Source organism: Bipolaris victoriae (assembly GCF_000527765.1).
Source record: "Bipolaris victoriae FI3 unplaced genomic scaffold scaffold_91, whole genome shotgun sequence".
NCBI lineage: Eukaryota > Fungi > Ascomycota > Dothideomycetes > Pleosporales > Pleosporaceae > Bipolaris > Bipolaris victoriae.
Window position 1 is genome coordinate 98,097 of NW_014575301.1, and position 20,904 is coordinate 119,000.

Here is a 20,904-nt window from a genome sequence, read left to right on the forward strand (position 1 = left end):
CATCAGCACGATAATTATCCATGAAGGATATTCATAAACTCTCGCTCGGTTTCGCCAGTGTCAAATCTTTCTGGTGCCCATGGGTACGTCGCCTTTACCGCTCGAAATGGTGCTATGAAAACGAAGCTACACCCGAGGCAGCGAGCACATGACAAATCCTCTTATCTTTGGTAGCGCTGTCTCAGCCTGGCGCATAATCTTCATAGCTCCGCAGAGCAACAGGCGAGCTTTGAGCTCTGTTCCCCGCCGGAATATAGGCTAACTCGCCATGGAAGGAATTCGGGTCTGGGAAAGGCTTTCGAAACGAACGGCCGAGAGCGGCCGTGCCGCGACCTTACACTTGTTCGATGCCGGTGGGGTAGAGCGCGGCGACCTGCGCTAGCTTTAAATCATCTACCCCGCCGGCTCAGGCATCCCAGTGTCTCGACGCCGACCCTAAGCTTTCAAAAGCGGACCGACATGACTAGTTATGTATATTGAGTTGTTCAGAGCATTCAAATCATCTGGATAAAAACGACACGAATTCCCATCCAGTGCTGTTACGATACACCTTGATCTCTACAAGACACGCTACCCATTAAACATTCTGCTACGATTTGTTTTGTGCCCGATCACGGCGTCTTTGTTTGCGTAATCAACATCCCTACACTATACAGTCTAGATGGCACCTTTGAAAGTCATCATTGTGGGAGGTGGTCTCGCTGGTTCGTGCCTAGCCAACGGGCTAATCAACAAATCACAAGGCGACATCGATGTTCTGGTCTTCGAACGAGACGATCCAAACTCTGATCGGGATACCAGATCCGTCTTGGCGCCCATGCTCTTACCGGGTTCCGAGCCTGTCTTACAGACGAGCAGTATAAAGATTTGATCCTCTGTTTTGGTCGTTCGTCGGGTTTCGGGGCATCTGCTGCACCATGTATCTTCAACATGCGCTGGGAGCTGCTACTGGACATGGGGCAAATCCCCTCGTACTCGAAAAGTGCGCCGATCGGAAGAGGACGACTTCGCAAGTTTCTACGCAGTCCTTTGGAGGAGAAAAGACTTATGCGCTACGGCAAGAAGTTCGTACGATTCGAGATTGTACAGAGCAATCATGGGCAGGGCGAATCTATCACAAGAGTCCACTTCGATGACGGATCACACGAAGACTGCGACGTCCTTATCTCAGCTGAAGGGAGTGGAAGCCGTGCAAATAAGCAGCTAGGCCTCAACAACATTCGTGGCGTTAAGTCCGTGGGCGCTGGCGGCTTCCTCGGCAAGTGTAGTCTCCCACGGAGCACACTGCAGACGCTTCCGGCCCCTTTCCTTGAAAAGGGTACCATTGTCACCACCACTGCGAGTATAAGCATGTTCGCAGCTGTTTACCTTCCAAATACTAAGGAGAAAGTCTCTGTTGAGACTGCCGTAAGAGATGCCAAGAACGCCAGTACGAGTACTTCAGAGCTAGGCGATTACGACGAACCGCAAGCCTCACTAATGTTTGCTTTGAACTGGCGAGAGGGACCCTCACCAACAGAAGCAGCCAAAATCAAGGACAAGAAGGCGTATTTGCGTCAGAGATTGACCGAGTCCGGTGCCGACGAGGGCTACTTCAGGCTGGTAGACGTATTGGAAGAGGATGCCATACAAAGCTACCCTGTCCGCTCGGCACAGCCCACCTCTGTCAACTGGCGTCAGGAGCTTCAGTCCAAAGACAAATCCCTTGGCTCCAGCCGTGTCTGGCTGATCGGCGACTCAATCCACCCCATGCTGCCGTCGCGAGGCATGGGTGCTAACCAGGCCATTCACGACACAGCAGATGCATTGGGACCTTTGTTGGACCTGGCACGCCTCAAGGCAGCAGGCAATCGCCTCAAGGACGATGATGTGACTGCGCAGCTAGCAGTTTATGAGAAGGCTATGATACCCTGTGCATTCGATTGGGTCAAGAAAAGTGATACTCAAATGGTACGTTGCAAGCAGCCGATCTACCGTGACAGGACATTGAGGCTGACCACCACGACTCACGACAGATGCCCAGCGTAGACAGTCTGAAAGGCAAGGCTTTGATATTCTCTTTACGCTTCGTGATTGTGTTCGTTGGGACATATATGAAAGTTCTGAAGCTATTTGGTTGGAAACCGAAGGACGATGCGCCTGAGCTTCTTTGATTCTGAAATTTGTAAAGAATAGTGTATTAGAGCGTTGTTCACCTCCATGTGCCCATCTTTTATGATGTGGAATTGTATGTAACGTATTGGATATTAAATGTACTGTTAGTTGTTCTCCTGATAGGCCTAACCTATGTGAGGCGCGATTCGGGGGGTGAATCGTGGCGAAATAGACTTAGCGTTAGGGTTTCCGTCCGCATGTAGCTATTTTAACCCCCCTAATGCATTTTTCTACGGCGCTCTAGCATACTTGACTACTATATAGAACTTTTTTATACATAGGGTGGACATCAACGTACTTAAAGAAGTTACTATCTTTAAACTAATATTATCAAAGGTGGAGAGGTCTAGTGTGGTAAGTTGGGTCTCCACCTCGGGATCGTTTTTCTCAATTTACTCTGCGAATAATCCCTTAATTTAGATGTTTAGTAGTCTATTTTATAGCCCTTGATTTAAGCTTTATTTTTATCTATATGATAATAGGCTAGCTATAATAAGTAAGAAGATATCTATAATTAGAGTAAAATATAGAGACCTAACTCTTAGCAAGGTAGGTAGGCTAATAACTTTATATCTATTAGATTTAGCCTACTACTATATTAGGCAAAAATAAAGCTTAGATTAAGGGCTATAAAACAGACTACTAACCATCTAAATTAAGGGATTATTCGCAGAGTAAATTAAGAAAAACGATCCCGAGGTGGAGACCCAATGACCAGCCTAGGCGCAGTGCTGAGAGCCCATGGTCGGTTGACTTACCTACACCAACGTACTTCGGCGGATACCACTTTTAGACTAGTGTCCTTGAGGGAGGCTATGAATCAAAACTTTATTGCAGCTTTAACCACATTCAGATATGTCTTGTTGCGAATGGTAAGAGTTGTGATTATAAAGAATTATCAAGGGAGAATTTTAAATTGATCGATGCTCGAAGCTGAGTACGGTTAAATATCCATCCAGAGTGAACCATCCCGCAGACGCATATTGTCGACATATAAATTTCACAAATTCTTTTCGAGACAAGAAGGGGACACAGAAAGTGATCGTCTGCCAAGCATGTCTACAAAGTAACTTGAAACCTTGGGTGCGTCCTGATTCTCTCTCCATACTTGAGTAATAAGAAGGGAACTGGGGTCATGGCAAGAGCAATGAAAGCCAAGGTACTGTTGCCCCAGCCAAGTCCAAGAGCAGCGTACAGACGACGTCCAGCCAATGGCAGGACGGCTCCGAACAACGATCTAGCCACCGTGTTCGTGGCCAAGGCACTTGCGGCATAGACACCAAATGTATCAATGAGGTACATCTGGATAGGAAGGAAAGTGCACATAATGCCGAAGCTGATGAACGAAGTCCCAATGATAGGCACGATCCAGTGCACCTCATACTCTGCCGTCCAACCGTACCATAGCAGGCCTGCAGGGATCAAAAATCCACCGACAATCAGGGGAGGGAGGCGGTGTTCGGGTTTTGTGGGTCCTTCGGCGGATTTGCGCTTGTAGTATTTGTCCGCAGCACTGCCGACGCTGAATTGTCCAAGGAAGAAGCCTACACCTAAGCCTAGGTATGCAAGGCCAACCTCCCCGGCATCGAAGTGGTATTGTTCTTGGAAGACGAATGTGAATGTTGTGAAGAGGAAGTAGAGGTAGCTGTAGATGATTGACATGTTGAGGGCGAGGATGGCGACAATGGGTGAGCAGAACAACATCTTGGTCGGACGAATGATAGCCGTCTTGAAGTGTTGCGCTGGGCTAAGGCCTTCATCGAATTTTGACTTGTAATTGGAATCGCCTGTTTCTTTTCGAAGTCGCGCAGCCTTCTTCCCAAGCAGAGTAGGTGCATAGGTTTCTCGTAGGATGAAGTGTGAAGCGATGACGCCGACACCAGTCTAGATGTTGTCAGCTGTCTTCCTTCTCGTGTCGGGTTTCCGTTCTCACCATGATTGCAGTAAACCAAAAGCTCCAACGCCACCCAATATTCTGAGCCATGAAGCCGCCAACCACAGGTCCAACCACGGGTCCCTAGCATCACCAGTCAGCTCCGTCCTTAACCTAATATATTTGAATGACCTACAAGTAGAGGTCCCATCGACCAGATAGCAAGGGCCCGTCCTCGGTCAACCGGAGCCATCAAATCGCCAATAGTTCCTCCACCAAGAACCAATGGTGGACAGGCAGTGATACCTTGGCATAGGCGGAAGAAGATGAACATGCCCATGCCTGAGCTCACTGCGCATGCAATGGAGAAGACAAGGAAAAGGATGTTGGCAATGTAGTATACTGGGAAGCGACCGTAGACTTCGCTGAGTGGCGCAAGGAATAAAGGTCCAACGCAGAAGCCGAGAACGTAAATTGAGACAATGAAGGTTGCGAGCTCATCACTTGTGGTGTGAAACTCTCTGAGCAACTCTGGGACGCCAGGTGCGAAGATAGTGGAACCAAATGAACTATCGAAGCACAGTTAATGAATGCTTTGCTGCTACGTTTGTTGGTCAACTTACGTGACGAAGGTGATGTATGCCACTAGAGCGATAGTAGACCATTTCTTGTTCTTCGACCAATTCATGGGGTTCTGCTGGTCGTTTGGTGAGTCCCAATCAACGACGATTGGCGTTATCATCTTCTCAGCATCGTCTACGGCTGTGCTGTTAATGCTGTCATTGTTCGTAATATTTGACACAACAGTGTCATCTTTGGTACTTTGGTCCTCCATGATTGGAATGTAGTGTTCTAAGAATCTCTGAAGATTACAAGCTCATAAAAAGGTTGTAAACTTGTGGTGCATCCCAATTGTTATCTCAAATTCCCCGGATGATACGTAGTCATGTAACAAAACACTTTATTGCCCGAGACTTTGCCTAAAGAAGGTTAACCCTGGTGTTGCTCCAATCCCAGTCTTGCACGCTAGTGGGGTTAGTGTCTGGAGTTTGTGAACATCAACTGCCTCCTCGCGGTTAACGGATTTAAACTCAATGGCTCCGAGGACGGCATTTGTGGGAGCGTCCGCGAAGGCGCTTCGTAACGGCCCGTCTGACAAGCTAAGCAAGGTCAAGCCTATTGCAGACCTGACACGCAACGTGACATTGCTGTCCCAGTCCTTGCATACATTAGTCGCCGTTTATTCTGCCCGAAAACACCAGGAAGCTCCTCGGACATTATAACATGGATATGCCATGTTGGTACAATATATTTCATCGAGGCACATAGTTCTTTGCGTCGGAACTACTCTGTAGTGTCCATTTAATCCAAGCTCTCCCATTGCTGTATTGGTCTTTCACGATTTGTGGAGACCCTGACCCTTAAAGAAGAACTCTTATACGACTAGAGATTAGGCCATGCTATAAGCCAAGGAAACCTCTATTGCAATCCCCGAGGCTATAGCTCCTACGCTTTACGCTCTGCTCCACCCACTATATGCTGTGTTCTTATTAGATTTAGTATAGTTCTTCATGCGAGGTATGCCAGTTTGTCTCTCTGCTACAGTAACATACTGCTCACCGGAAGACTAAGCTATGCCAGGAGTAGGTCGCCTATCTCCCATATGGGTTACAACCAGAAAAAAACATGTCACATGCATATGCATCAATTAGTAAGTATGGCACGGCAGAACTTTGGGTGGAAGACGTTACTTTTGTACCAATCGTGATACTCTGACCAGCAGAATAAATCTGACGCAGAACTCCCTTCCTTTTTGCCCATCGAACTTCAGCCGATGACTTTCCATTATGTCACGGACAACTCCGACCCGAGATCAGCTCATCGCTACGGCGCTCAATTTCATCCAATCCTACAACAAGTAGGACTTGCAGGCTATCATGGCCATTCGAAGCCCCATTCGCATTCACTACACCCTGCCAGCTACACTGGAAGTACCTCCACGCTCAAACACCGACTACCTAACATTCATGGGGCCAATGCTCTCTGCATTTCGGGCCGTTCATTTTTCAATCATCAGCAATGACGAGAGTGTCGTTGATGTTGAGACACGGAGAGCCGTGTGGCATTGCAGCAGTCGAGCGGATACGGACGCGGGAGAATATATGAACGATTACGTGTTCACCTTGACCATGAGCGAAAATGAGAAAAAGATAGACAAGATCGTGGAGTTCGTTGACGCTGCGTACACTACCGAGTTCAAGCGCCGTATGAGTCTGACTCGTACGGCAGTGCATATAGTCAATGATGCAAAGGCCGTGTCGTTTTACTAAGTGGGGGAGAACCGAGACCTACGTCTTCTCGGGGAGTTCTGGATGTTTCACGGGATGGGGTTAAGGGAGGATGGGGGATGGTTTGCGAAAGTGGCAGGTGATCAGGGTCCTTTCTCATCCCACGCGCTACCAAACAGCTCCCCATTCACCTGACCTGGTTGCTTTTTTCAAGACTGGGATTCGTACTCTCATTATCAGAACACTTTGGAAACCCCTGTCACGGAAACTTCCTGCCCAGACCTTACTTACCTGTTGCTAGTTGACGGCGCCATTTCATGCTCAAACGTCCGAGACTTGCACAGGAAGTAAATAAACAAGGAAAGCCGGGGCATGGTACATGTCATAGCAACGCTTTTGGGGGAATGAGATATATGGTATAGGTGATGATGCTGGATGGTTGGAGTGTGGGCCGACAAACTCCATGGCCCAAGACTTCATGAGTCTATCAATTGGAGCGTCTGGGGGCGATCTATTTGGTGTATGGCATTTCTCGTGTTGTAGATAAAAGCCAAGTTCAGGCACACCCAGAGCTTAACTGACAGTCCTTTGTTACTTTTTCTCTAGAAATTTCTTGCTATTTCCCTGTTATCACGGCAGGCCCTTTGCCATTGACGATTCTGGGCAGAGTTACTAGTCGGCCATATGTTTGCTACAGTGTTTGCCTGTTAATGTGATGTGAGGTGTTTCGCGAGTAGCCACAGAGTATATCAAAGAATAGAATGAAGACGAATCCTTAAGGAGTATTCCTATGGTTCGTGGGTATTATATACTTCTATGCACGTGATCGGTACCGGACTGTCCCGAGGAGTGCCCGGTGGATCCCCGAAGGTCGTCCTCTGGGTTCAAGTCTCGTGACAAGTAAACCCTGAGATCTCCTTTCGGACTATTCGAAGTCTTAGTTTAACTATATAGGTCTGGATAGCTCGTAAAGATCCTGCTGTCTTTTTCGGTGTAATTGAAGGCGAGGAATGTTATGCTCTAGTTGTTGGAGTCATCATAGTCATTCATTCATATGACTGTCTCATGGGAATTCTCTCAAGGAGTTCAATTGAATGCCCTCGCCATTGAGCTAATTTTATAGTAAGTTCTTTTTCAACTATAATAGACTTTCCTTTCTCTGACGCTAATAACAAACTTTCATTACTCTAGACTTTATAGAATACTCTACCTTGAGCCTTTAACCCTTTCCTAGATACTAAGAAGTTATGATTAGCTCTATATACGTTATTACGTCCTATCTTATACATAACGATTAGTACTTATAGTAGAAGCAAACTACTCATCCCAGCTAATGTAAAACAACCGTAGACATCTTCTATAGGTGTTTTATTCAAGGCCTACGGCTTTACGGATTATACCATTGTTCGAACTATCGTTGATCTCGGCTTAGGATTGAGAACAGTAATCTACCAAAGAATGGATATCTAGCTAAAAGTCATCAATGGGTATCATTTCATGATTTGACAACCTTATCCGAAGAGACATTAGCACCATCACTACCGCTATCACTTGCCACTTCCTGGCCATCTACCATGATGACATCGCGGCCAATCATCATATGCTCAACATTCACCTTGGGACCCGTGAACCACTTGTGCGCAGAGATGAACCACCAACATATGATGATGAACATTGGGCTGCCGTAACAAACTGACGTCCAGTTCATTGTTTTAGCGCTGTTGTAGTTGTTAGTTTCCCTTTTGTGAATAACAGAGTAGTTGGAAAAAAGGAAGGAGGATACTTTACGTCAATTGATTGCCAGTGACACTGGGGAAGCAGAGAATCGGGATCATGAGAGCGACAAAAGAGCAGGCGACAGTACCACAAGCAATCGAGTACTTGCCCAAGTTCCACGGACCAGGTCGGAAGCGGTCTCCAACAAAGAGGATGCGAATGGCAATAGGAATAGTGAAAGATCTGGAAACACACCAAAGCGTTAGCAAAAAACCCATCGTCCCTATGCATCCAAAAAAAACATCTCGGACAAAACTCACGTAAACGCAGCAATACCGCCAATCGAAAACAGTGCTCCAACCGCAAGATTGCCACCGAAAATAAGTGTTAAAAGAAAAATCCCAATAACGGCATTTCCCCACACAGCATTGACGGGAGTCTTAGTATACGGATTAACCACCTTCCAGATGTTACTTCCGGGAAAGACGCCATCACGGGCATACGCAAACGTGACTCTACTCGCCGCAAGCATGCAACCCTGTCCCATACTAAACCCTGCGATAACCGTCAGCGCAAGGATACACAGCGCCATCTTCTGCGTCATGCACTGCATCAGGTACGCAGCAAAGGGCTGGCCGAGCGGCGACGCAATGACAGCGGGGATATCAACGACGGTGTACGCAACGACAAGCTGCAGGGCCCATCCGAGCACGCCACCGATACTCGACGTAGCAATGATAGCGCGGGGCGCCGCGACATTTGCATTTGAGCATTCCTCGGAGAGATGGAAGGGCGCGCTGATTCCGGACATGGTCCAAATGACACCGATAAACGACATGAGCACGCAGATACCCGGCGGGAACGACGTGCCCTGGTGGATAGTGCCCCAGACTTCGGTCGAAGGGGTGAAACGCGAGAGGCCGCGCTCAGGGCGGTCAGTGCCGGCGGGAATCATAATGAGGACAGCGACGACGGCGAGGAAGTTGAAAGTCGAGCCTGCAGAGTTGAATTGTGCGAGCCACCGCGTCGGCATCGAGGAGATGACGCCGTGGATAATCATGATACAGGATGCGAGCAGAAAAGTGTGGAGGTTGCTTGGTTTGTAGGACGGATTGGTAATACTCGCCGCTGCCAGAATCATGGATGAGATGCCGTAGTTCACTGAATGCCCACATAGTCAGCACACGACTAATCCCTAAAACTTCAAAATATGCGGGTTGAAAAAAAAAAGAAACGTACCAGAAGGAGCCCCCGTAATCTGCACCAGCCAATTACTCCAGCACGTAACCCACGATGCAAATGGCGCCCACGCTGGAGGCGCCAGCACAGCAGCTGCATAGTACATTCCTCCGCTGGTGGGCATACTGCTGCACAGCTCTGCCATGCTCAGAGCCACGCACTGAATGCCAATCATTGCTATCGGCCACCCCCAAGCCATGCCTGCGGTACCCGCGTATCCCATGCTGAAAAAGAGTGTCGATGCAAAACTCGGGAGAAGCCCTAGGATTGCAAAGCTCACGGCGCACGTGGCGTAGAGCGAAAACTCTCTCTTGAATTCAGATTTGTATCCTAGTGCTGCCAGCGCCTCTTCGTCTGCGTTGTAGGGCTGTTTTGCATCGTAGGGGTTATCGTCGTCCGGTGTCATCGATGTCACGGGCTCCTCGGCCACAAGACGGATCTTAAGCGTCGTCATTGTCCTTGTAGCATTCATATACTCGTACAGGAAAATAAAAAAGATCAATTAAAGAACAAAAAATTTCCAGTTGTATCAAATCAAACAACACAACCTTTTTGACCTTGTTCTTTCCCTTTTGCTCATAGGGAAAAAAAAAGAGGTAGGGAGGTTGATATACAAAGATCTCGTCTCGCAACGTTGTTGCAGCTCCCAGCAGTTTAGAGAATAACGCCCACAAAAAAAGCTATATTAATATATATGTATAGGCACCTATACATTCAAGAGCGGAATTACCATACCTGCATGTACTCTATACGCTTCAACCCATCGCAGCATAGTGCGCAAAGTTCCGGCATATCCCTTGCTCGTCTTTCCAAACTAACCTCTTCTCTCCCGCCTACTGTGTATAGATGCGCGCGGTGGGTAGGACATCCCACAGAGACCCACACACCGGGAGTACACTCTACTTTGGCATTATCAGTGCCCCGAGCGATACCGGGGTGGTCGAACGCGTACTTCGTTGAGAGCGACGAGGTCGGTGATAACAGAGCGACGCAGGTGGACGATTGGATGCGAAAGGATAGCGTCGCTCTCGCCTATCTCTTTATCAGTTGCAGTGATGTGCGGGGGGGGATGCTCGGCCGCCAGGGTTTGTGTGTCAAGGGCTCACAGACGCTAAGCTGTGTACACAAACACTAAGAGCTTGTGTACCCAATGTAAAATTATGGGGGCGGGGTGCTTTGTCTGAACGCGTACTGTAGCGAACCGAGGTGTTCAGAGTATATCAGGTCCAAATTGGCAAAAAGGGTCGTTGAGACTCGGCATGCTGGTGTGAATATGGGTGTGCTTCCATCGCATGGTGTTGTTTGAGGTGATGTCAGTTGGTGCATGCTGGTCGTACGACTGTTGTGGTAAGCTTCGGTCTTATTGTTTCACTAGTATTGGTTGGTGATAGCGAGAACCAGATAGGCAGTTTGGAAGCCAAGCAATATGCGCTTACTTGGGTCTCGACGTGATAGACTTTTGAATGTGTAAAATGGTTAGATCACACATTTAGTTCTGGTTGGTGAAATAGATATGGCGACCCTAGACGTTAAAGTAACCCAAGGCAATGGGAAGAGATACGTACAACCCACGCAGACGTGGCTGTACAACGGAAACATTCCGTAGTGGATACCGACTCTACATTGACTAGATTCTAGATCCGGACAGTCAGTAATAACTGGTACTCGGAGTATAGTCTGCCTTTATTCCTGGGAACGCTCCAGCCGGAGCGTCCCGCTCATCCTCGTCTGCGCTGTCATCTTCGTTGCCCTCGAACGCTTCGCTTGGGTCAGGAGGCGCCCTCATACGGACGAGTGCATGCTCATCGAGTGCTGGTACAACAAACATCTTTGTCGTATGATATTCTCGGCCCGAAGGCATACTTGCGAGTAGTGGCTCTGAAGGAGGAACGAGTTGAACGCCAACCTATAGGTGTTAGCAACATGACTTGTGTAGATGTACATAGAAGAAAATTACCGTGTCGTTCTGCTTCTCCCACTTCTTCAGTAGCATATCGACTATCCTTCCCTCTTCAAATTTCCCTGCATCAGTGCCCCAGTCTACCCCCTTTTCAATCTTGCGGTCCTCGCGCTTCTCTTGCCACTCTTTCTTCAGTTTAGAGAAACCTGAAGTCTTTTTGTCTTCTTCTACACCTAGCGCTGCGAACCCCAGTTCTTTCTTCGCACCACGTAGCCACGCAATACCCTCTCCAGTTTTGCCTCCTGCTTCGGCATCACAGGCGAGAAAACGACATGCCTTTCCCTTGGCAGTCCGTCTCAAATCATCCACGTACTTGATTAAATCATCGCTGATCTTTGTTGAGCGCCCAAGCATAGCTTGGGCTTTCGCAGCGTGTTCGGCAGAAGCAAGACACAGCCGAGCAAACAAGTGCGCGCGGACTTTGGGAATTTCCACGCCCCTGAACATCCAGTCTTTGCTTTGTTTGTTCCTATCCTCTATCACAACACTTGGGTAGGGGTCGTCTTTCAAGACCGTGATTAGGGTGGCCTCGGCCATGGTGAGCTCTGCAAGCGCCCCCAGCACAGCCGTTGAAATATCAACAGCTGCAGGCTGTGAACTATACTGCCCAGAGCGATTGAATAGATATGTGTGTATCGAATTTGCTTCGAGAAAGTGCTTCATGGCGGCACCAATCGCCGTTGCCCGTTGTTCGGGGGACGGTAGGGTTGCATTGTAGAGAGTGTGTAGCTGTGCTCGGGCTTGGAGGCTGTAGACGTAGGCCAATGTCGACAGAGTGTAGCACAGCTCACTGTCGAGACTCTTCAGCTTGACTCTTGCAGGCTCGCGCCCTGGTATTGAGGATCCTAGTGTCGAGCGCCATTCTACTTCCAGCTCTTTGACCAGCACCAGGTCGATCTCTTCTCCCGCGCAGCTTGCGCCACTCAGACCGGCGTCCAGTGCAAACAGGTATGGTATATAGTCATTAAGCGCGGATATTACAGTTGAGAAGTTGGATGCTTGTGAGGAAGGCGGTATGCGCTTGTGCCGCTTTAGCACGTCGCGAAGAACACCCCGCGCAGTCGTCGCACAGTTTGGTAGTGAGGGATGTGTACTACTATTGAAGTATTCGGTAAAGGATATAATTGATGTAGTCGGCAGCACGAACGGAAAGGGCATCTTGCTGGGTGTTGGTTGCTACGGTTGGGAGCGGCCGATACAGGTACGCGGCAGTGGGGGGGTGCAGTGAGTGAGCCTTGGCCTCATCATACCATGACCAGAGGTTACTACGAGAAACAATGAGCATAACCAGGACTCGACAATGTATGTATATATTTTACAAAGAATCACGTCAGTTCAAATAATTGTAAATTGTACCCTTGCAGTTAAGAATTGGGTTCCTGTAATTCGTGCTACATCAGCCTCTCATCCGGCACGCTTATGTACAGATTCGCCTGTAAAGAAGACTGTCGCATCTCTCCTCACAATGCCCATCAATCGCCAGAAACCCGACCTCTGCATTGTCCTCGTGCTGTTTCCTGTTGTTGTTCGGTAACATATGGTTCGCCTGGCATACGTGTAATCATGTGTACACCCATTGTTCGTTCCGGATTCGTCTATCGCTTGAGCGCCTCGTCGACGTAGTTTTGTTGTGCGAAGAGGTATCCCTTGACCTTTGCATCCTTGAGGAGCTCAAAGTATCGCTCTGTATAGCCATTGTCAGCCGTGTTCCATGCCCGCGTTTGCACTCTGCACCAAGTCTCGGCACCCATGTTATCAACTCTGAACCCCCACGTCATTTTCTCCAAGCTCTCAAACACCACAATAGATCATTCAAAATATTTAGAAGTAAAGCGTACCTCGCAAATGTCCACACTTCTCTAAATGGTTGACTCCCTCCCTCCGGTAGCATTTGCCCATCTCTTCCCGAACTAACCTCGCCATCATGCTCCTGACCCACTGCTCCCTAATAATGGCGTCCTGTGCAGCCTTCAATGCCTTGTTGTCCTCGTAGTCGACGCCATCAAAGGTTGGCGCAACCTTAGGCTTTTTGGCGAGAAAGAGTTCGGACTCGGGTGTCGGCATTGCGGCGGCGGCGAGGTGTGCGCGGGCGGATGAATCACGTCGATCTATCGGAGATGCTCTGTAGAGAGCAATCCAAGCGGTCCTGGTACGGTAATTGGCGTCGGCGGTGGTGTGGATGCGCGCGAGCGTCGGTGCTGGTGAGCTTTGAATGGGATCCGCTGCGATTGGCGGCCAGTGCACGTGACACCGTATCATCACTTGTGGCAGGCGAGTGACGCATAATCGTCATAAATATTTCTTTTTGCTCTCAGGTAAATTTACCAAGCTTCTTGGTAAGTTTATTAGCATTATCTCTGTTTGAACACTTCCAATTTGTACTGTCTTTCTATTGCTATAATGATCATCACTTAGATGCATGGATACTGCAATGCAATGGCGGACAAACATCAATTCCGGGCTGCTTTTGTCTTTGACACGATTGAGCATTGTGGTGGTTGTTTTTTTCGACTTAAGATGAGCTTACTTATCAGAAGGTGGAATAGTTTTCTTTTTCCCACCTCCAATAAAGACACACATTACAATGTAACAGTCTCTCTGAGCCACGAGGACAAGACCCTCAAACCGATGATCATCTCGGTCTCGATATACACCTCGCAAAATCGATTAGATAGAGCTGCCACTCCATTAGTGTTAATCTTATTATGTAAATAAGCATCTGCCTATCATGCTTCAGTATTGGATATGTACAATTCTTTTGGCCACAAAAGCCTCCAAATTCATGGAACAAAACTCCGGCCATGATGCAACGCTAATGCAAACCCTTGAATTCAATCACACACAAATCATGCAGTGATTTCCTTGTCCTTTTCCTTTCCAGCGTCGGTTGCTTGTACTTCTGGGTCAATAGGTAGTGAGCCTTTGCTAGCTCTCTTCTTTCGCCTTTCAGCTCGCTCAGCTTCCCTTTCTAGCCTCTTGGTCCTCTCGACCTCGAGTCCAGTCTTAGTTTCCTCATGCTGCTTGTCGAGCTTATTACGACCGATCAAGAAACTGACTACTAGCCCCGCGGCAGCGAATGCAACGTATAGTATCCACATGGTGCTTAATGAGTCTCCAAACGCCTTTCTGGCCACAAACTTTTGGTCGGTGGGCAGAGCTTGGATGAGACCTACATTTGCACCCGCAGAGCCTCCACCAAACGCCGATGCTCGTTGTGCGCCCAGTGCAGCAGCCAGTTCGGGTTGTTTTAATTTCATCTGATTGTTAAACACCACACCGCCCACAACAACCGAAATTGCTGATCCAAGGTTGCGAACAAACCCAAAAGTGGCGGTCGCAGTAGCAATGTCTCGTTTCTGCAAAGCTTGTTAGCATCGGTGTACTAGTTGCAGCAGTAATCATGGCCAAGGGCGCAACCCCGCTCCCTGCGTACAGCTTCGCAATGAGGTATGCATAAGCGACCCGAGGCACGGACTGGTGGAGGAACTTACCGGCACGAGACTTTGCAGAGCAATGAGGGGGCTTTGAAAGTTCGGTCCGATGCCGATACCTGCAATGATTTGGTAGATGATGATCTTGGCCCAGGATGAATTGACGTTGAGATCGATAAACAATCCAAAGCCCAGAGTCATCATAAACATGCCGAGCCAGATCATTGGCAGGTACTGACCGGTTTTCTTGATAAAGATACCGGTAATCGCCGAGAGTATTGACAGCGATACCGCTTGTGGCAGGAGATAGACACCCGAAAGGATCGGTGTAGCTCCCAGAACAGCCTGGAAGTAGAGCGGGAGGAAGTAGTTGCCGCTGATGAATACGAATGCGTGAAAGAAGCAGACGGCCAAGGCAGCTAGGTTTGACCGTTTTGAGAAAAGATCTAGAGGCATCAGGGGATAGGGTGCTACCCGCCACTCAATGAGGAAAAAGATGCCAATAACCACCGCTCCGAAGATGATGAGACACAAAACGGTTGCAGAATCCCAGGGGTGTGTGATACCACCAAATTCCAGTCCCAGCAACAGCATGATGACACCGCCTACCATGGCGAGTGAGCCTAGCCAATCAACAGCTTTGAGGCCCTCACGCAGTGGGGTTTTAGGCGTTCTGACATCGAGGAAAAAGAAGAGAATGAAGAATGCAAGTCCATCAAGTGGAAGATTAATGTAGAAGCACCTGTGGTAAGAGCAAAGTCAGTACAGGTTTCACGCATGTACCGTGGCATGCATATATGCATGCATGCATGAGTGTCACTCACCATCTCCAGGAGACCTTTTGCGTAAACAATCCTCCAACGACGGGTCCGAGTGAACTTGCCAGTGCCCAGACTCCGCCAATCATACCATAGTATGCGCCTCGGTCGCGCACAGAGAAAAGGTCAGAGATGGTAATGTTGACCAGAATGGTCAGGCCACCGCCACCAATGCCTTGAATTACCCGTGCAGCAATCAGCATATCCATATCGACGGCAACTCCAGCGAGGAGGGAGCCGACAAAGAATATGGCGTTGGTGAGCAGTAAGACGGGCTTCCTACCAAAGATGTCCGAGACTTTACCCCAGATTGGCGCGGCTGCCGACTGAGCAATGAGATATGCCGTACCAATCCATGTGTATCCTGCAGCACTTTTGAACTGTTCCGAAATTGTAGGCAAGGCCGTCGTGACGATGGTGACATCCAGGGCCACGAGAAGGATGGCGACGGCTAGCGAGAACATGATCAAAGCGATCTGTAGTTTCGTTCTCGGTGGGCGCTCATCGTCCTGTGCGCCAAGTCCTGCAGCTGCGTCACCAGTGCCGCCCACGGCAGCATCTTTCTCCTGTATGTCTTGCTGATCTCCTTGTACTGTGTTGTCTGGTGCTGTAATGCTGAGATCGCTCGATGGTGTGGACACATTCAGGTCTTTGTCAGGCAGTTGCGCATTCGTCTCTGGCAGGGTCCCCCCGGCGGGGGCTGTGGTGTCGTAGGTGGAAGTCATGTCGAATTGTCGTTGGATGACGGGAAAAACAAACACTCACGGTAGCACCGCGGCGGCATGTAGTATATACATAGGTAACGGCGGGCGAAACAGTGGCTCTGACTTTTTTGTCGCACGCGAGTACGATCTTGGAAATAATAGGAAAGCCTCGCGCGATTCGGGGCTTTAGAACGACGAAGACCGAACCAACGTCATTTGCACCAGTGCCAGACCCTTGCAGAGTTGTCACTTGGATCGATTGAGCGCTGACCAATCTGTCGGCAGAAGTCTTAAGCCACAGACACAGGGCCTAGACGCCCCTTGTAAAGAGCACGCCATGAGATGCGAATGTGTATACAATCGTTGCTACATGCGAGCCGGACATGTCAAGGCTTTGTGGCTGCTCCAAACGGTTGATCAGCCCTACGTCTGGGCGCCACCGCAGGGTGGGTCCAAGGCTGCCGTACAACGTTCCACAGGCTGTCAACGTCTATCCACGAGTTCCATAGTCGCTACAGACCTTATCGCCTTTCAACTACTGCCGTGAGTATTCCCAGAAGTCAAGGGACAGCTATACGCGTGGGATGCGGCTGGAAGACCGCGGAACGGAACGTGTATTACGTAACACACATGGCACACAGGAAAAGTAGTATGTACCGCCTTTGGGAGCGCCTCGACGGGAGAAGAGCAAGGAAGGGATGGGTGTGGGTGTGTACTTGGTAGTACGAGTGATGGTTGGGCAATGCAGCAGCTCGCGTGAAAAGCCTTGGTCGAAAGTGAGTGGTTTTTTTTTCTCTTCAAACACGGCCATGATTCATGAAGGGGTGCCGTATCCACTGAAATCATACCCCATAGTTGGCTCGTTCTTCGCGCGTTCCAGCAGGAGCTGAGCCCGCTCCAGGCGTCGAGATTGAGAAAAGAGGGGATGTCTAGAGAGATATGTACATTTACGTGATGGGCTCAATGTCGTATTGGCGCAGCACATGCAGGATACGGCACCGATAAGGGCCCTTGAGGTGGATCCGGGGTCCTCCCGGGCTCGAACAGCAGGCGGATTTGCTTTGTTGAATTGCTGCACTGCGGCCTCAACGTCATTCCCCACAGGTTCGCCAACGCCGAGAGGTCGAAGCAGATGCGGAGGAGCAGGCGTTTGGCAGAGGGCTGTGGATGGTTTTCGTCATATCGCTGGGTATCGGTGTCGCAGTTGCGAGCAGTGGCTTGGTGTTGAGAAGCTAGGTCGAGGGCTAGTGAGGCGGGCATGCGTCGCATTGCATATTGGACTGGAGCGCAAGGCGGCCGCGGCATGTCGTGGAGCTGGGGGTGGGAGTTGTTTTTGCTCTGCTCGCAGCGCAAACTGGTTCCCCCGGCCTCGCCCTCGTGTGTCTCGTGAGGTCATCCGCCCGCCCGCACAGCGCGAGGCTTCAACGCTCCTGGTCGGAGAAGGGGGCGCTCGGCGGCGCTGCAGCGTAGGTACGCAGTATACGGCATGCATCCCCCGGCCACGGGGCGCGCAGAGGCAGGCGGCGAGGCGCGTTGTCAAGACGACTGCACCTAGCAGCGGTCTAGGCTTCCGAGTCCTTCAATCTGTTGGGCTGCATGCCGATCAAGCGGACAGGCCTGGGCTGCAGCTACTGGATAGCAGGACGCAACGCTGTGGAGCCCGTCAACGCGTATGGACAGTGGGTGAAGGGCGTCCGATTTGCCAGGGCGCAGTCCCGGGCTTGCGGGGTTGCGGCTAGCCTGCTGCGTCGCTGCGTCGTCGGTAGGTGACGGTCTGGGTCGAAGCTTTGCGCACTATTGCCATCCATATCCAAACCTTCAATTCTCCAGTCCTCCCTCCCCAAGCCGCCTGCGAATCCCCTTACCCGCCCTGCAACGCCCTGCCCTGTTCTGCCCCGGCGTCGACGACTTCCCCGCCCTGCGAAGCCTCTCCCCGATCTCTCCCCGCCGTCCCAACGCCCCAAATATACCTGGACCGCCTCGCCGCTCCGAGCCGCATGTCGACAACCACCACCCGGCCCAGCTCTGTCGACGCCGTGTGGCAGACCCTGTGATTGATATTGAGGCTCTCCACGCCTGCCAAAAGTCATGACGGCCATGCTGTCGCTCCCCCGAGACGCCGCGCCCTTCCAACGCTCGCCCTCGTCGTCGTCGCTCGCCTACGACGCCTACTCGCCGCTCCGCAAGAACCAGTACTCGCTGCCCGACCTGCGCTCGCCCTCGCTGAGCTCCTCGCGCACCTCCTCGCTCTACTCGACGCCCTGCAGCAGCCTGTCGCTCGACATAAAGTCGGACGACTCGGGCAGCGACGACGATGGCCTGTCGTTTCCCAACTACAGCTCGGCTCGCCAGCACGACAAGAGCACGCTGTCGACCGATGCAGCCTCATCAAAACCCACGAGTGCTTCGATGCACTCCCCGGCGCCACCCTCACCTTCGCCCACGGAGGGCTTTTCGCCCGACTCACCGCTAACCACGCCGGACCCTATGCCAATGTCCGAGGATGACACGGCCGTGCGCAAGGAGCCCTCACACCATGTCGACTACCTCTCGTACGAGTGGCGGGAAGAAGACATTTGGTCGTCGTGGCGGCACATTGTCGAGCACCGCAACGTCTACGGCGAGCGCTCTAGACTGGAAAATGCCTCGTGGCGAACGTGGGCCAAGGCCCAGTTTAAGCTAAAGACGGTGTCGCCCGAAACACTGAATTGGTGAGTGCTGATGATTTCGATCGGCAGCCACGGCAGGGGTGTCGATCAACCCCCATCCGTGCGCCCTACTTGCAGGTTTTTTTTTCTCGTGTCCTGTGCCCTGGCTAACCAATCGCTCAGGCTCAAGGACGTCGACGTGACATGGCTCTACGGCCCACTGCAGCCCGCGTCCAACCGCTTCTTCTCACAGCAAAATTCAGAGCCGCAAAGCCGCCTGTCCAAGACGAATTCGTTTGTCAATGGCGTCAAGAAGCCGATTCTCAAGAAGCGGAGCATGTCCGAGGCCATGCTGCAAAAGTCAATTTCGTCGTCGTCGTTGGTCCAGCAAGCGGCCGAGTCGGTGCAGGCCCAGCGAACAACCGGTGTGACGCTGGACCTGCGGAGACCCCGACCAATCATCGGCCGAGTCACTCCCGACTTCCCCACATCATCCACCCTGTCCCGAGGCCACTTTTCAGAAGGAACCGACTACTTTTCTTCAAAGTCCACCTCGGAGCTGCACACGCCGGATCACGGAGAAAAGCGCCACATCCGATTCGACGACAAGGTAGAGCAGTGCATTGCCGTCGAGTGCAAAGACGCCGACGATGAAGAGGACGACTGCAACCACAATCCCTGGGCAAAGTACCAGGACAATGATTCTTCGTCGGACGAAGGCGTCGTCATGATGAAGCGATCACGTAGAAAGAAGCCGTTGTCGCGCACCGCGTCGACAGCCAGCATCAGCGGTGACAACAAGACCATTGCCAAGCTACCATCGACCACGCTCAAGTATCGCACCGACTCACCAGATGTCCCTGAGACGCAGCAATCACATTCGCTTGGATTCTGGAAGCCGCGTGGGCTGTCTCCATCGCCATCTTCAGAAACACTGAAGCCTTCGAATCCCTCACGCAACTTTCTGCTTGCCGAGGATGACGAAGAGGGCGAAGAGTATTTTGATCCTGCCAGTGCATACGGCACAAACCGATCAAGTACATCAACAGGCTCTGAGCCTTACTCATTTCGACGCAGCGAATCATCAGCATCGTTGCAAAGTAGCCAACTTCGAAGGACGCCATCGGGCATGTTTATGCCGTTTGGAGACGAAGAGGAAGAGCCGTTGCCACCCTCCTTGCTAGGCAGGGTGGTTGACACAGTAAATACTGCACGAGACATAGGTCATGTTATATGGAATGCGGCATGGAGTAACTAGGACTTTGACTTTAGCGCATGGCGTTCGGAACTTGTACTATTCTTACGGACAGGACTGGGGCAAAGAGCATACTACACACTCGGGTCGCACCTGACGGCCTGGCTAGGCGGCGGTGTTTTGATATATATCTCGATTGAAATGTTGCTTATCAATGCATCCGTGGGCCTATTAGCAATGGCTCCGTTACCAATGGCAATGCATGAGTTAATTCCCAGAATGATCGGCTGTAAGCGTACGTGGGGCCTTGAGATGACATTGTGTACACTACTAGGCTTACCATAATTACGGAGTCGCGCGGCTGAACAGGGCTGTGTGGGTGGTGCCAAACGACGATGCCAAGGGTCTGCCTGTCTTTCAGTGGCTGTCCGTGCGACGTCTGATTTGATTACCCCAATCGTGACCTCGTCTCTAGCTACCTAGTAGCTTGAGGAGATATGCACCAAGCATGCACACGAGGGGCCTGTTGCCGCATCGACCGTTTTGAAAGTCATGTTCACACCATTGAATACACTAGGCAAGCTATGTTTCACGCGTCGGCCTTCAATGGCAACTTGAACAATGGCAAGGCATTACATAACCACGAAAGGTAACGTCAAGGATCAGTAAGTGGGCCGGATCAGTTAATGGGCCACCTCACCAAACCCGGCGCGACGTTCTGCGCAATTGATCCACAACAACGCAATAAAATTAGACAAGACTTAAAGAATATAATTTGTTATCTAGCTCTACACTGAGTTCTTGTGTGGCCTTGAACGTGGCACTTCGTGCACGTTGGCGGCGCGCGCTGACGTCGCTGACTGCCCTCACTCTGCTCA

At 50.6% G+C, this 20,904-nt stretch overlaps 10 protein-coding genes across 10 annotated transcripts; 4 read left to right on the forward strand and 6 right to left on the reverse strand.

Moving 5' to 3' along the window:
* Positions 1-661: 661 nt before the first annotated feature.
* Positions 662-2,153, forward strand: COCVIDRAFT_40734 (hypothetical protein; the record flags this gene model as incomplete). The annotated part of the gene is made up of 3 exons (XM_014697770.1): positions 662-760; positions 802-1,950; positions 2,016-2,153. 3 exons carry the CDS (start codon positions 662-664, stop codon positions 2,151-2,153), a joined length of 1,386 nt encoding a protein of 461 aa, XP_014553256.1.
* A 1,060-nt stretch (positions 2,154-3,213) lies between these two features.
* COCVIDRAFT_40735 (hypothetical protein) lies at positions 3,214-5,305 on the reverse strand (the record flags this gene model as incomplete). Its single annotated transcript, XM_014697771.1, has 5 exons — positions 3,214-4,038; positions 4,088-4,171; positions 4,224-4,596; positions 4,651-4,794; positions 5,256-5,305. 5 exons carry the CDS (start codon positions 5,303-5,305, stop codon positions 3,214-3,216), a joined length of 1,476 nt encoding a protein of 491 aa, XP_014553257.1.
* Positions 5,306-5,949: 644 nt separating this feature from the next.
* Positions 5,950-6,285, forward strand: COCVIDRAFT_54746 (hypothetical protein; the record flags this gene model as incomplete). Its single annotated transcript, XM_014697772.1, has 1 exon — positions 5,950-6,285. A coding segment is annotated over one exon (336 nt), but the record flags the coding sequence as incomplete, so codon positions are not given.
* Positions 6,286-7,810: 1,525 nt separating this feature from the next.
* On the reverse strand, positions 7,811-9,724 carry COCVIDRAFT_108241 (hypothetical protein; the record flags this gene model as incomplete). Its single annotated transcript, XM_014697773.1, has 4 exons — positions 7,811-8,033; positions 8,104-8,274; positions 8,352-9,192; positions 9,271-9,724. 4 exons carry the CDS (start codon positions 9,722-9,724, stop codon positions 7,811-7,813), a joined length of 1,689 nt encoding a protein of 562 aa, XP_014553259.1.
* Positions 9,725-10,169: 445 nt separating this feature from the next.
* COCVIDRAFT_108196 (hypothetical protein) lies at positions 10,170-10,564 on the reverse strand (the record flags this gene model as incomplete). The annotated part of the gene is made up of 3 exons (XM_014697774.1): positions 10,170-10,302; positions 10,381-10,450; positions 10,525-10,564. The coding sequence occupies 3 exons, from the start codon at positions 10,562-10,564 to the stop codon at positions 10,170-10,172; spliced, it is 243 nt and encodes an 80-aa protein (XP_014553260.1).
* A 354-nt stretch (positions 10,565-10,918) lies between these two features.
* On the reverse strand, positions 10,919-12,388 carry COCVIDRAFT_108186 (hypothetical protein; the record flags this gene model as incomplete). The annotated part of the gene is made up of 2 exons (XM_014697775.1): positions 10,919-11,176; positions 11,228-12,388. 2 exons carry the CDS (start codon positions 12,386-12,388, stop codon positions 10,919-10,921), a joined length of 1,419 nt encoding a protein of 472 aa, XP_014553261.1.
* A 142-nt stretch (positions 12,389-12,530) lies between these two features.
* COCVIDRAFT_108216 (hypothetical protein) lies at positions 12,531-12,764 on the forward strand (the record flags this gene model as incomplete). Its single annotated transcript, XM_014697776.1, has 1 exon — positions 12,531-12,764. The coding sequence occupies one exon, from the start codon at positions 12,531-12,533 to the stop codon at positions 12,762-12,764; it is 234 nt and encodes a 77-aa protein (XP_014553262.1).
* A 61-nt stretch (positions 12,765-12,825) lies between these two features.
* On the reverse strand, positions 12,826-13,294 carry COCVIDRAFT_29551 (hypothetical protein; the record flags this gene model as incomplete). The annotated part of the gene is made up of 2 exons (XM_014697777.1): positions 12,826-12,914; positions 13,069-13,294. The coding sequence occupies 2 exons, from the start codon at positions 13,292-13,294 to the stop codon at positions 12,826-12,828; spliced, it is 315 nt and encodes a 104-aa protein (XP_014553263.1).
* Positions 13,295-14,076: 782 nt separating this feature from the next.
* Positions 14,077-16,204, reverse strand: COCVIDRAFT_108168 (hypothetical protein; the record flags this gene model as incomplete). The annotated part of the gene is made up of 3 exons (XM_014697778.1): positions 14,077-14,586; positions 14,722-15,403; positions 15,486-16,204. 3 exons carry the CDS (start codon positions 16,202-16,204, stop codon positions 14,077-14,079), a joined length of 1,911 nt encoding a protein of 636 aa, XP_014553264.1.
* Positions 16,205-18,271: 2,067 nt separating this feature from the next.
* COCVIDRAFT_18870 (hypothetical protein) lies at positions 18,272-20,089 on the forward strand (the record flags this gene model as incomplete). The annotated part of the gene is made up of 2 exons (XM_014697734.1): positions 18,272-18,894; positions 19,015-20,089. 2 exons carry the CDS (start codon positions 18,272-18,274, stop codon positions 20,087-20,089), a joined length of 1,698 nt encoding a protein of 565 aa, XP_014553220.1.
* Positions 20,090-20,904: the final 815 nt, after the last annotated feature.